This window comes from Heptranchias perlo, chromosome 39 (assembly GCF_035084215.1).
Source record: "Heptranchias perlo isolate sHepPer1 chromosome 39, sHepPer1.hap1, whole genome shotgun sequence".
Classification (NCBI taxonomy): domain Eukaryota; kingdom Metazoa; phylum Chordata; class Chondrichthyes; order Hexanchiformes; family Hexanchidae; genus Heptranchias; species Heptranchias perlo.
In genome coordinates, this window is record NC_090363.1 from 11,904,435 (window position 1) to 11,916,758 (window position 12,324).

At 52.0% G+C, this 12,324-nt stretch overlaps 1 protein-coding gene and 1 long non-coding RNA gene across 8 annotated transcripts in view; one reads left to right on the top strand and one right to left on the bottom strand.

The window, feature by feature from the left end:
- LOC137305248 (uncharacterized) overlaps positions 1-3,761 on the bottom strand; it is a 47,357-nt gene extending 43,596 nt beyond the window's left edge. For all 4 annotated transcript variants that reach the window (XR_010958691.1, XR_010958693.1, XR_010958689.1 and 1 more), the window contains exon 1: positions 3,310-3,761. This is a non-coding gene — a long non-coding RNA (uncharacterized lncRNA). The remainder of the gene's footprint in view (positions 1-3,309) is intronic.
- The window catches only part of LOC137305246 (ral guanine nucleotide dissociation stimulator-like), a 137,628-nt gene that overhangs the window by 48,986 nt on the left and 76,318 nt on the right, over positions 1-12,324 (top strand). Inside the window, exons 1-2 of one of the 4 annotated variants that reach the window (XM_067974092.1) lie at positions 362-1,046; positions 12,091-12,198. In XM_067974092.1, the coding sequence (XP_067830193.1) occupies positions 939-1,046; positions 12,091-12,198 (216 nt within the window). In that variant the 5' untranslated portion in view covers positions 362-938. Of the gene's footprint in view, positions 1-361; positions 1,047-8,639; positions 9,362-12,090; positions 12,199-12,324 lie in introns of those variants that run through there. The other 3 variants (XM_067974093.1, XM_067974091.1, XM_067974094.1) reach the window with 3 other exon arrangements.

Consider the following 12,324-nt stretch of genomic DNA (forward strand, 5'->3'; position numbering starts at 1 on the left):
AAGAAACGTGGTTTTATTACTGAAAGGGTTTCAGTTCACACTCCTGACTGGGGTCAGATTCTCAGAGTATGGAACGGGACCCTGTAAAGTTGTATTGAAATCTGTACAGTCGAACAGCCTTTTTTATTGTCCCCCCTCATCTCCAGAATTTTTAATAACCAATAAACAAAACAGTTCAAAGAAAATTTTAAAAAAAACACACGTCATTTTTTTGTTGAACTGATGATTTTTCTCTCTGGGTTTTCTGGCAGCGGTGACCTGGAGATTAGGCTTTTAATTCGCCACCTGGGAAAGTTGGCGACCTTCGACTGGAACCCGCAGGTGCTGGGCCCCAGAATCCGGAGTCACGGTGGCCTCTCTCAAACCCGATGCCGACTTCCTTCCCTGCCTTACCAGGCAGTTCCTGTTTTTCTTGTTTTGCCAGCACCGACCTGCCTGGCTGCTTCTTCACTCAGACTCCAGTTTGCACTGGGCCCAGGCCAAGGGGGTGAACACTCCGTCGCCCCCAGGCAGCCCGACAGCTGCCGGGAGGACCTCTCGTGGCAGGTTGCCTCCGATCAGTGTTCAAGACTCCACTTGAGCTGCTGACTGAATTCTCTGAGGCCAGTATGAACAGTTGGAACAAAGATTCCTGCCTGCCTAGGTCGCTCCTGCGTTTAAAGGTTCCCGCAGCACAAGGAAAGCAGAAAGCCTTAAATTAGATTTCAAAACAATGCCCATCTGACAGGTTAATCTCAGTGGTGCCCGGTTTCAGTTCTGCCAAGCCTCACTTTGCTTCGAGGACTGTAAAATCACTGGGGCTTGAGAGCACCCTTTCGTTACCTCCACGGCAACAGGCCTGGAGCCCCAGGGCACTCCTGTTTGACTCAGCAGTCGATGGTTGCTCGGTCCGGGACACATGAGGAACGGGCTGGCAGGGAGCGGCTGCCCGGATACCGATGGACGAGGACGAGGGCAGCGTCAGGATCTGCGGCTTACTGGGGTTCTGGAGGGTCTCGAGAGGATACAGCGGGACGACGACACGGTGGTACTGCGACTTCGACTGGGTAGGTGGGCAACGGCTTCGGTCGAGTCGTTTGTTTTCGGTTGATGGCTCAGTGGGCAGCACTCTTGCCTTCTGAGTCCGAAGGTTGTGGGTTCAAGACCCACTCCAGGGACTTGGAGCATGTAATCTAGGCTGGCATTCCCAGTGCAGTGCCGAGGGAGTGCTGTACTGTCTTTCCAGATGAGATGTTGTCATGGCGTGTTGTATGATATTAGTTTCAGTGTATATTATAAACCGTGTGCATTTATGCTAATAAGGTCCATATATGCCAACAGAATCGGGGTTAGTCTGTATTGTATGACGATAGGATCAGTGTATATTATATGCTAACAGGATTTGTGTATACTTATAGTAACTGAGGCAGTGCACATTATATATACTAATGTCTGTGTGTTGCATGTTGTTGCAGTCGGTGTATGGTATATGCTAACAGGGTCAACAAACATTTCAAAATATATTATATTTTCGGGTACACCAGATAGGTATATGTATGGTACAATAAATCGTCAGTGTATATTCAATACTCACCTGGAGTACTGTGTACAGTTTTAGTCTCCTTATCTAAGGTAGGATATACTTACCTTAGAGGTGGTGCAACTGGATTAATTCCTGGGATGAGAGGGTTGTCCTATGAGGAGAGGTTGAGTAGAATGGGCCTATACTCTCTGGAGTTTAGAAGAATGAGAGGTGATCTCATTGAAACATATAAGATTCTGAGGGGGCTCGACAGGGTAGATGCTGAGAGGTTGTTTCCCCTGGCTGGAGAGTCTAGAACTAGGGGGCATAGTCTCAGGATAAGGGGTCGGCCATTCAAGACTGAGATGAGGAGGAATTTCTTCACTCAGAGGGTTGTGAATCTTTGGAATTCTCTACTCCAGAGGGCTGTGGATGCTGAGTCATTGAGTATATTCCAGGCTGAGATAGATTTTTGGACTCTAGGGGAATGAAGGGATATGGGGATCGGGCGGGAAAGTGGAGTTGAGGTCGAAGATCAGCCATGATCTTATTGAATGGCGGAGCAGGCTCGAGGGGCCGAATGGCCTACTCCTGCTCCTATTTCTTATGTTCTTACGATCAGCCTGTACTGTACGTTAACAGGGTCAGTGTATATGCTAACTGTTCAAAATGTATTATATATTAGGGTACACCAGATATGAACAGTATGGTACAATAAAAGGGTCAGTGTATATTCAGTGCTAACAGTATCTGTGTACACGTATAGTAACTGAGTTAGTGTACATTATATAACAGTGTCTGTGTGTTGCATGTTGTTGGTGTCAGCGTCACATTCAATACGAACAGCCTGTACTTTATGTTGGAAGGGTCAGTGGGACTTTCCTGGCCTGTGTGGCTCAGCTGTGCATTTACCAACGAAACCTTGGGGGGAACCCCCTCCACAAATGTTGGTTGATTACTTTCTCCGCAGCACTGCTGACTGAACGGTGATGATCACGCCCGTGTGCTGTTGCATCACCGGATGTAAAGAGTCACTTGGTAAGACGATTACTTAGCTAATCAGTCACCGGGGGACAGCAGCGTGTCTAACTGGACTAGACGGCTGATGCTGAGGCGGGACGGTGCATGATGGAGGTTAAAAATAGGGCTGATTCGGAGGGCCGTATTTGGTAACAAGCTAAGAAAGGTCAAGCTGTTTTTTTTTTTCGGAGAAGTTTGCTTTAATGCGGTGTTTCCAGACCCACAGGGACAGAAAGCAGAGGTGTAAAGGCATCGTGAACCGCGTCAGCAGTGGCTCAGTGAGTAACGCTCTTTCCCCTGAGTCAGAAGATTGTGGGTTCAAGTCCCACTCCAGACTTTTGTCGAGCGCAAAATCCAGGCCGACACTCCCCAGTGCAGTGCTGAGGGAGTGCTGCACTGTCGGAGGTGCCGTCTTTCAGATGAGATATTAAACCGAGGCCCCGTCTGCCCTCTCAGGTGGCCGTAAAAGATCCCAGGGCCCTCTTCGAAGAAGAGCAGGGTGTGCGGGAAAATATTTACCCCTCAACCAACATCACTTAAAAAAAACAGATGATCACCATTTATCTCATTGCTGTCCGTGGGATCTTGCTGTGCGCAAATTGGCTGCCGCATTCTCACACATCGCAACAGCGAGTACACTCCAAAAAGCTCTTCATTGGCGCTTTGGGACATCCTGAGGTCACGAATGGGCCGAATGGCCTCCTTCTGTGCCATAACTTTCTATGATTCTATGAAAGGCGTTATACAAATGCAAGTCTTTCTTTTGTTTCTCATTGACGAGCCCTTACCTTCTGAGCACCTCCCTGTGTTGCTTAAAGTTTCCTATCCGTAAAAAAAAAAATGATATATATCCTTGTGTACGCGGCTCCTCTGAAAATGCTGTTGCCGTGACGACGTCTAAGGTGGGGACATAGCAGGAGGTGTGTGTCAGGCCTTGTCAGAGGATTCCCTGGTGTCTTCCCCCACTGTCTTGAGCCTGAAGCTTTCCCATCCCCCCAGCCAGAGCAGGCCGTGACGACTCAGCAGAACGGGGATTGGTGTGTTCTCGGAGTCAGTAAACTTTCTTAAAGAAGGATTCGAATTACATTCCTCCCTCCCTGCCTCAGCAGCTCAGGTTTCCATTCTCCGAGCGAACTCGGCTTGAGGTGTGGGGCTGCGTCAAGGTCAGGAACTGTCAAAACTTTTCAACTGAGGCCTCTGCACTCCTGAACTCGCAGCCAGATCAGTCCATTTGGCCTCCAAACTCAGGATGTCTCAGGGTTGGCGGAATATGACCCTCGACACATTCTTCCCGTCCGCTCCCTCGGGCCTGCCCCCTCGGGCTTTTCGCCTGGCAACCAGGCCTCGCCCTTCAGACACGGCAGGGCCTCCAAAGGTGGCGATGTCAAGACCTCCTGCAAAGGGAATCTCAGTGTGCCTCCCTCTCTATCCGACCCCTGGGCCTGCCAATCCATCAGGTTCAGGCAGCCGGCCGGCTCAGTCTCCATCCAGTATATGGGCCCAAAAGGACAGAGGATAGAAACTGCCATTGGCACAATGGGCGGAGAAAGACGAGAGATGTTAAGCTGTTTATAAACGGGTTAGCGCGTGTGATACAACAGCAGGGAGAGCAACGCCATACAGGCTCATTAATCATTTGCCTGCCCATAACACAAACACCGAATTCTGGGCCATAGTTGAGGGCTTTAGTTTGGCAGTGAGCGAAGGTACAGAGCATCAGGTTTGTACAGAAACACTGACAATGCTTAAATCTGGTTGGGTTGACTGTGGGGCTGGGCAGCCAGCTCCTGGGAGGCGCAGCGTAGCCCACAGCAAAAACTTGAAGCAGACACTGCGGTCAGGAGTGGGCGTGTGCTACAGCTGGAGATCTTTCCTTCTTGCTCTGTGTCAAAATCAGTACAAAAACACAACTGCAGGCGGGCTCATCGAGGCCTCCCCTCCGCCTCCAACGCGCAAAGCAACCCAACCCCCTCTGAAATATTGGGAGCTTCTCCCCACCCCCATCAGTCTTTCTTTCCTTCTTATTGTTAGTCCCACTCCCACCCTCACTGATTGTCAACCACAGGTTGTTAATGTATAACTCACACAGGGCGGGGGCCCTCCTCAGCGTCCACAGCTCAGGAGCGGCCGACGAGCCCTTATCACTGGGGTGCGGTCACAGACTGAATAGGTGCATTGCTCAGATAGCTTAACCCTTTCATCCCCGAGTCCTCACGCACTGCGATTCAGGCGGGTGGCCCGCGAATATTTCTGTAGCTCCTTTCACGACCTCAGGGCACCCCAAAGCGCTTTTACAGCCGACGAGGTACTTTTTTTTTTGAAGTGTAGTCACTGTTGTAATGCAGGGAGACGTGGCCGCCATTTTGCGCACAGCAAGATCCCACAAACGGCAACGTGGTAACGACCGGATAATCTGTTCTTAATGACGTTGGTTGCGGGATAAATATTGGGCCCCGTGACACTGGGGAGAACCCTCCGCCCCCCCCCCCCTGCTCTTCTTCGAAATGGTGTTGAGAGGGGCAGACGGGGCTTTGGTTTAACGTCTCGTCCGAAAGACGGCACCTCCGACAGCGCGGCACCTCCCTCGGCACTGGCGCTGGGAGCGTCGGCCTAGATTTTGTGCCACAGGACTCTGGAGTGGGTCACGAGACCCGTGACCTTCTGAGTCGGAGGCGAGAGCCTGCTGCCCGCCGAGCCACGGCTGGGACACGCGTGTCTCAGTCATAGATCGCTGGTAGGCCTCCCCTTGTGCAGTTTGCAGCCTGTCGCCTCATTCCGCTGCACCATAAGACAGAGCTGGAGTCTCCTCCGGCTTCTAGATTGCTAGCTCGGCATCACTTAGGCTGTGTTTACCGCCCCAGAGCTGCACTAGTGCCATTGGAAGTCCAGGCCTGGCGGAGCAAACTGCAGGCCGAATTAACCACCGGGCCCTGTTAGAACCAGCGGCCCCCGAGACCAGCTAAAAACAGGCCCTCGCACTGGCCCTTTTTTTATCAATTTTCTCGGCGAGAGAGAGGCAACTGGCTATGTGGCGAGGCGTTTCCTGTCACTGGTGACACTTGCACAGGTCTCGGGCCCTGTGACAAAGGCCTTTTTAGCCAATATTTTCCTCTCTTGCTCTGGATGCTCGCCTCGAGTTGCCTACCGCCTCCCCGCGTCTTCAGCACGGCCTTCTTACTCATCAGCGCTGAAATCTTCATGGGGATTTGCCCCCCACTCCCGGGTCTCCCACTGTGGCTCAGACAGGAGACGACAACAACAACAACTCGCATTTATATAGCGCCTTTAATGTAGTAAAATCGTCCCAAGGCGCTTCACAGGAGCGTAATCAGAAAAAATGTGACACCGAGCCACGTAAGGAGATATTAAGGACGGGTGGCCAAAAGCTTGGTCAAAGAGGGAGGTTTTAAGGAGCGTCTTAAAAAGGAGGAGAGAGAGAGAGAGGTAGAGAGGTTTAGGGAGGGAATTCCAGAACTTAGGGCCGAGGCAGCTGAAGGCCCGACTGCCAATGGTGGAACGATGAAAATCAGGGATGCGTAAAAGGCTAGAATTTGAGGAGCGCAGAGATCTCGGAGGGTTTTAGGGCTGGAGGAGGTTACAGAGATAGGGAGGGACGAGGCGCTGGTTTAAGCGTCCGATCGTCAGAGTGACTGCGTGAGCGTCCGACCCCCGGGAGTGACGGCGCGAGCGTCCGACCCCCCGGGAGTGACGGCGCGAGCGTCCGACCCCCGGGAGTGACGGGGCGAGCGTCCGACCCCCCGGAGTGACGGGGTGAGCGTCCGACCCCCGGGAGTGACGGGGTGAGCGTCCGACCCCCCGGAGTGACGGGGTGAGCGTCCGACCCCCCGGGAGTGACGGCGCGAGCGTCCGACCCCCCGGGAGTGACGGCGGGAGCGTCCGACCCCCCGGGAGTGACGGCGGGAGCGTCCGACCCCCCGGGAGTGACGGCGGGAGCGTCCGACCCCCCGGGAGTGACGGCGGGAGCGTCCGACCCCCCGGGAGTGACGGCGGGAGCGTCCGACCCCCCGGGAGTGACGGCGCGAGCGTCCGACCCCCCGGGAGTGACGGCGGGAGCGTCCGACCCCCCGGGAGTGACGGCGGGAGCGTCCGACCCCCCGGGAGTGACGGCGGGAGCGTCCGACCCCCCGGGAGTGACGGCGTAAGTGTCCGAGTCTCAGAGTTCCCTCAATCCCCCGCTGAAGTTACGATGTGGTACCGGGTGACCTCTGCTGTAATTTTGGGAACAATGTCTCCCCTGATCTCCAAGCAGTGCCACTCCTCATCTCCCTCAGTCCTCTCTTCCTCCTATAACACACCAACAGTTTAAAACTCAAACTTGACGTCTTCTGATCCTGGGGGCGTCCCCTACCCCGAGACTCGGCCTTTCCCCTTCGTTTCTCAAAAAAGTAGAGGACATAAATTTAAATACTGCTGCACTTTTGACCCGCCAATGCCTCACTGTTTAAAATTCCACTGTCCCTTCACTGGATCGATTGGAAAGGAATGGGTTAAACTGGCAGGTTACTGTGTAGTAAAATGTGCTGCTCACCAGATAAGCAATACCTTAAGTACATGCTCCAAAAAGCAGCGAGAGAGAGAGAGAGAGAAAGAAAGAAAGAAAGAGAGAGATACAGTTTCAAGAGGGAGAGGAAGAGAGAGAGAAAGTGAGTGAAGGGAGAGAGAGAGACAAGGGAGATAGAGAGACAGACAGAGAGAGAGAGGAGAGTCTAGGGAGAGAGAGAGAGACAGAGAGGAGAGTCTAGGGAGTGAGAGAGAGAGAGAGAGAGAGGAGAGTCAAGGGAGAGAGGGAGAGAGAGACAGAGAGAGGGGGGGAGAGAGAGAGAGAGAGGAGAGTCAAGGGAGAGAGGGAGAGAGAGACAGAGAGAGGGGGGGAGAGAGAGAGAGAGGAGAGTCAAGGGAGAGAGGGAGGGAGAGAGAGAGGGGGGAGAGAGAGAGAGAGAGGAGAGTCAAGGGAGAGAGAGACAGAGAGACAGAGAGAGGGGGGAGAGAGAGAGAGAGAGAGAGAGGAGAGTCAAGGGAGAGAGGGAGAGAGAGACAGAGAGAGGGGGGGAGAGAGAGAGGAGAGTCAAGGGAGAGAGGGAGGGAGAGAGAGAGGGGGAGAGAGAGAGAGAGAGAGGAGAGTCAAGGGAGAGAGAGACAGAGAGACAGAGAGAGGGGGGGGGAGAGAGAGAGAGAGAGAGAGAGAGGAGAGACAGAGAGAGGGGGGGAGAGAGAGAGAGGAGAGTCAAGGGAGAGGGAGAGAGAGACAGAGAGGGGGTAGAGAGAGAGAGAGAGAGGAGAGTCAAGGGAGAGAGAGACAGAAAGAGGGGAGAGAGACAGAAAGAGGGGAGAGAGAGACAGAGAGAGAGGGGGAGAGAGAGAGAGAGAGAGGAGAGTCAAGGGAGAGAGGGAGAGAGAGACAGAGAGAGAGGGGGAGAGAGAGGAGAGTCGAGGGAGAGAGAGACAGAGAGAGGGGGGAGAGAGAGAGGAGTCAAGGGAGAGAGGGAGAGAGAGACAGAGAGAGAGGGGGGAGAGAGAGAGAGAGAGGAGAGTCAAGGGGGAGAGGGAGAGAGAGACAGAGAGACAGAGAGAGGGGAGAGAGAGAGAGAGAGGAGAGTCAAGGGAGAGAGAGAGAGAGAAGAGAATCAAGGGAGAAAGAGACAGACAGAGAGAGAGAGGAGAGTCGAGGGAGAGAGAGAGAGGAGAGTCGAGGGAGAGAGAGAGAGGAGAGTCGAGGGAGAGAGAGAGAGAGAGAGGAGAGTCGAGGGAGAGAGAGAGAGAGAGAGAGGGAGGAGAGTCCAGGGAGAGAGAGAGAGAGAGAGAGAGGGAGGAGAGTCAAGGGAGAGAGAGAGACAGACAGAGGGAGAAAGAGACAGACAGAGAGAGAGAGGAGAGTCGAGAGAGAGAGAGAGGAGAGTCGAGGGAGAGAGAGAGAGGAGGGGGAGAGGTAGAGAGAGAGAGAGAGAGAGGAGAGTCAAGGGAGAGAGAGAGAGAGAGAGGAGGGGGAAAGGGAGAGAGAGTCAAGGGAGAGAGAGACAGAGACAGAGAGAGAGAGGCAGAGAGAGGAAGAGGACAATCAAGGCGGTGGGGGGGGGGGGAGAGAGAGAGAGGAGTGTAAAGGGAGAGGGAGAGAGATAAGAGTCAAGGGTGAGAGAGAGAGTCAAGGGGAAGAGAGACAGAAAGAGAGTCCAGGGAGAAAATAAGAAAGTAGAGACAAAATAGAGTCAAGGGGGAGAGGGAGAGAGAGAGTGAGACAAAGGGGAGAGATAGAGAAAGAGAGAGAGAGAAGAGAGAGAAAGAGAAACAAGGGGGAAAAGAGAGAGAGAAAAAAAGAGAGAAAGGAAGAGAGAGGGAAGGAATCAAGGGGGAAGAGAGAGAGAGGGAGTGAGAAGGGGAGGGATAGGAGGCCCTGTCTCCGAGCAGGGAGGGAATCTGTTTGAGCACAGATTCCCTCCCTGCGGTGGTTGGATCATCCCATTGGCTCTATCGCAGCGTCTGGCCCAACACTGCAAAGTTTGATTGAATCAGGCAGTTGTGAGTGTGTTTTTTTTAAGAGAACAGATGCTGGGGAGAGCTGGGCATTTCTGCACTTGTGTGTCTGTGAAGTTCTGCAAGAAGCAGTGTCCTCTGTTGGATTTAAATATCAACACCGAGCTCCCTGAGTCCAATTGGAGGAGTTTCCCTCTCCCGTGCCTGGTTGTTTGGATTGTGGACGTGTCCTCCAGGCTGGGCTCTCAGAGCAAAAGCTGCTCGGTGCAGAGCCGTGGCTGACTGCAGCCGTGCCAGTCCGCAGCGTTTCTGCTTAAGATGAAGACACAATGGTACTGCGATTTCCCCCGGGTATGTATGGTCTGATTTAATTCCGTATCTGCAACGTGACTGAACTCAATCCTAGCTTACACAACGAGATTTCACCCGGAAATGCAGAGTGCCATTTTAGCCTGGAATGCAGCCAGTGCGATTTTATCTGGGCACCTACAGAACGATTTAACCCGGGTACAATTTAATCTGAGTACATACTCTGCGATTTAGCCTGGACATATACACTGCGATTTAACCTGGATACACTGCGATTTAACCTGGGCATGTACACTGCTATTTAACCCGGGCATATACACTGCGATTTAACCCAGGTATTTACACTGCGATTTAACCCGGGCATATACACTGCGATTTACCCCGGGCATGTACACTGCGATTTAACCCGGGCATATACACTGCGATTTACCCCGGGCATGTACACTGCGATTTACCCCGGGCATGTACACTGCGATTTAACCCGGGCATATACACTGCGATTTAACCCGGGCATATACACTGCGATTTAACCCGGGCATATACACTGCGATTTAACCCGGGCATATACATTGCGATTTAACCCGGGCATATACACTGCGATTTAACCCGGGCATATACATTGCGATTTAACCCGGGCATATACACTGCGATTTAACCCGGGCATATACACTGCGATTTAACCCGGGCATATACACTGCGATTTAACCCGGGCATTTACTCTGCGATTTAACCCGAGCATATACACTACGATTTAACCCGGGCATATACACTGCAATTTAACCCGGGCATTTACTCTGCGATTTAACCCGGGCATATACACTGCGATTTAACCCGGGCATATACACTGCGATTTAACCCAGGCATTTACACTGCGATTTAACCTGGGCATTTACACTGCGATTTAACCCGGGCATATAAACTGCGATTTAACCCGGGCATATACACTGCGATTTAACCCGGGCATATACACTGCGATTTAACCCGGGCATATACACTGCGATTTAACCCGGGCATATACACAGCGATTTAACCCGGGCATATACACTGCGATTTAACCCGGGCATTCATACTGCGATATAACCCGGGCAGTCACACTGCGATTTAACCCGGGCATATACACTGCGATTTAACCCGGGCATTCACACTGCGATTTAACCCGGGCATATACACTGCGATTTAACCCGGGCATATACACTGTGATTTAACCTGGGCATTTACACTGCGATTTAACCCGGGCATATACACAGCGATTTAACCCGGGCATATACACTGCGATATAACCCGGGCATTCACACTGCGATTTAACCTGGGCATATACACTGCGATTTAACTTGGGCATATACACTGCGATTTAACCTGGGCATATACACTGCGATTTAACTTGGGCACACACGCAGTGACTGAACCTGTGATTATACACTGACTGAATCTGGGCATATACACAGTGACAGCCCACATATATACACTGCAACTTAACCTGGGCATGCACACTATTACTTAACCTGGGCATATACAGTGCGATTTAACCTGGGTACAAAAACTATGATCTGGCCTCGCTCCTCCCTATCTCTTTGACCTCCTCCAGACCTACAACCCTCCGAGAACTCAGGGTTCCTTCAACTCTGGCCTCTAGTGCATCCGCCACTCCCTTTGCCCCATCATTGGCGGCCGTGCCTTCAGCTGCGTTGGCCCTAAGCTCTGGAATTCCCTCCCTGGACCTCCCTGCCTCTCTACCTCTCTCTCCTCCTTTGAGACCCTCCTTAAAACCTACCTCTTTGACCAAGCTTTTGGTCACCTGTCCTAATATCTTTTTCTTCTTTGGCTCGGTGTCAAATTTTGTTTGCTAACGCTCCTATGAAGCGCCTTGGGACGATTTACTACATTAAAGGCGCTATATAAATGCAAGTTGTTGTTGTATCCAACCCAGATTGTTGAGATAAAATTCAGTCTGCTAACAGTAAGAGCCTCTTGAACTGAATTTGGGAAGTGTCACATTCATGTAGGAGATGGAAATGGGGGAGTGTGTTCGTCCAAGATTGGGGTTGAGGCACGTTATATAGGGATGCTCATTCCATACTTGTGCTTTGTTTGACCAGAGAGGGCTTGAAAGGAAAAAAACGTGGGGTTTCTGCCTAAGTTATGGCAGCAGAGTGGGGGAGGCTTTGAGGAAATTTTCCCCCGTTGACTCTCTTATGGGCCGTAGGAGGTGTCCAGAATGGAGATCATTAGAACATAGCCTGTGACCTTGGATAACCAGAGTTCACAGGTCTAAGGTAACTGGCAAAAGAACCAGAGGGGAGATGAGGAGAATTTTTTTACGCAGCGAGTTGTTAGGACCTGGAACGCACTGCCTGAAAGACCCTTTCAAAAGGGGGAATTGGATAAGTACTTGAAGGGGAGAAAATTGCGGGGCTGTGGGGAAAGAGCAGGGGTGGGGGGGAGTGGTGGGATTAATTGGATCGCCCTTTCAAAGAGTTGGCAGAGGCACGATGGGCCGAATGGCTTCCTCCTGTGCTGTACGATTCGATGGCCTGTTTGACCAGGGAGGGCTTGAAAAGAAAAACAAAATGGGGTTTCCCTGCTCATGTTATGGCAGCAAAGTGGGAGAAGCCTGGAGGAAATTTGCTCCCATTGACTCTTTTACGTGAAGTAGGAGACATCGAGAATGGAGATATCATGGACTTTAAAACACAGGCTGTGGGGCCTACTTTTCTCGTGTGTGTATATATACGTTTGTGTGTGCGTGTGTGTGATTTTTCTTTCTTTTCCAGTCCCCGCAGTGCCTCAATGAGGAGACGGTGGATGGGGCCGTTTATTCTGTGAGCCAGCGACACATACAACTCCAACAGGCAGCGAGCAAGGGGCAGCAGTGGCTGGGGGTAAGGCCTCCTCTTCTAAGCTTCCCGCGTGTTCCGCAGGAGACGATAGCGCAGACTGAGGCTTCTCTGAGGCATTGCGTAATTAGGATGTTGACACTTAGCCTGCAATGAGGCCTGAGGTGGCCT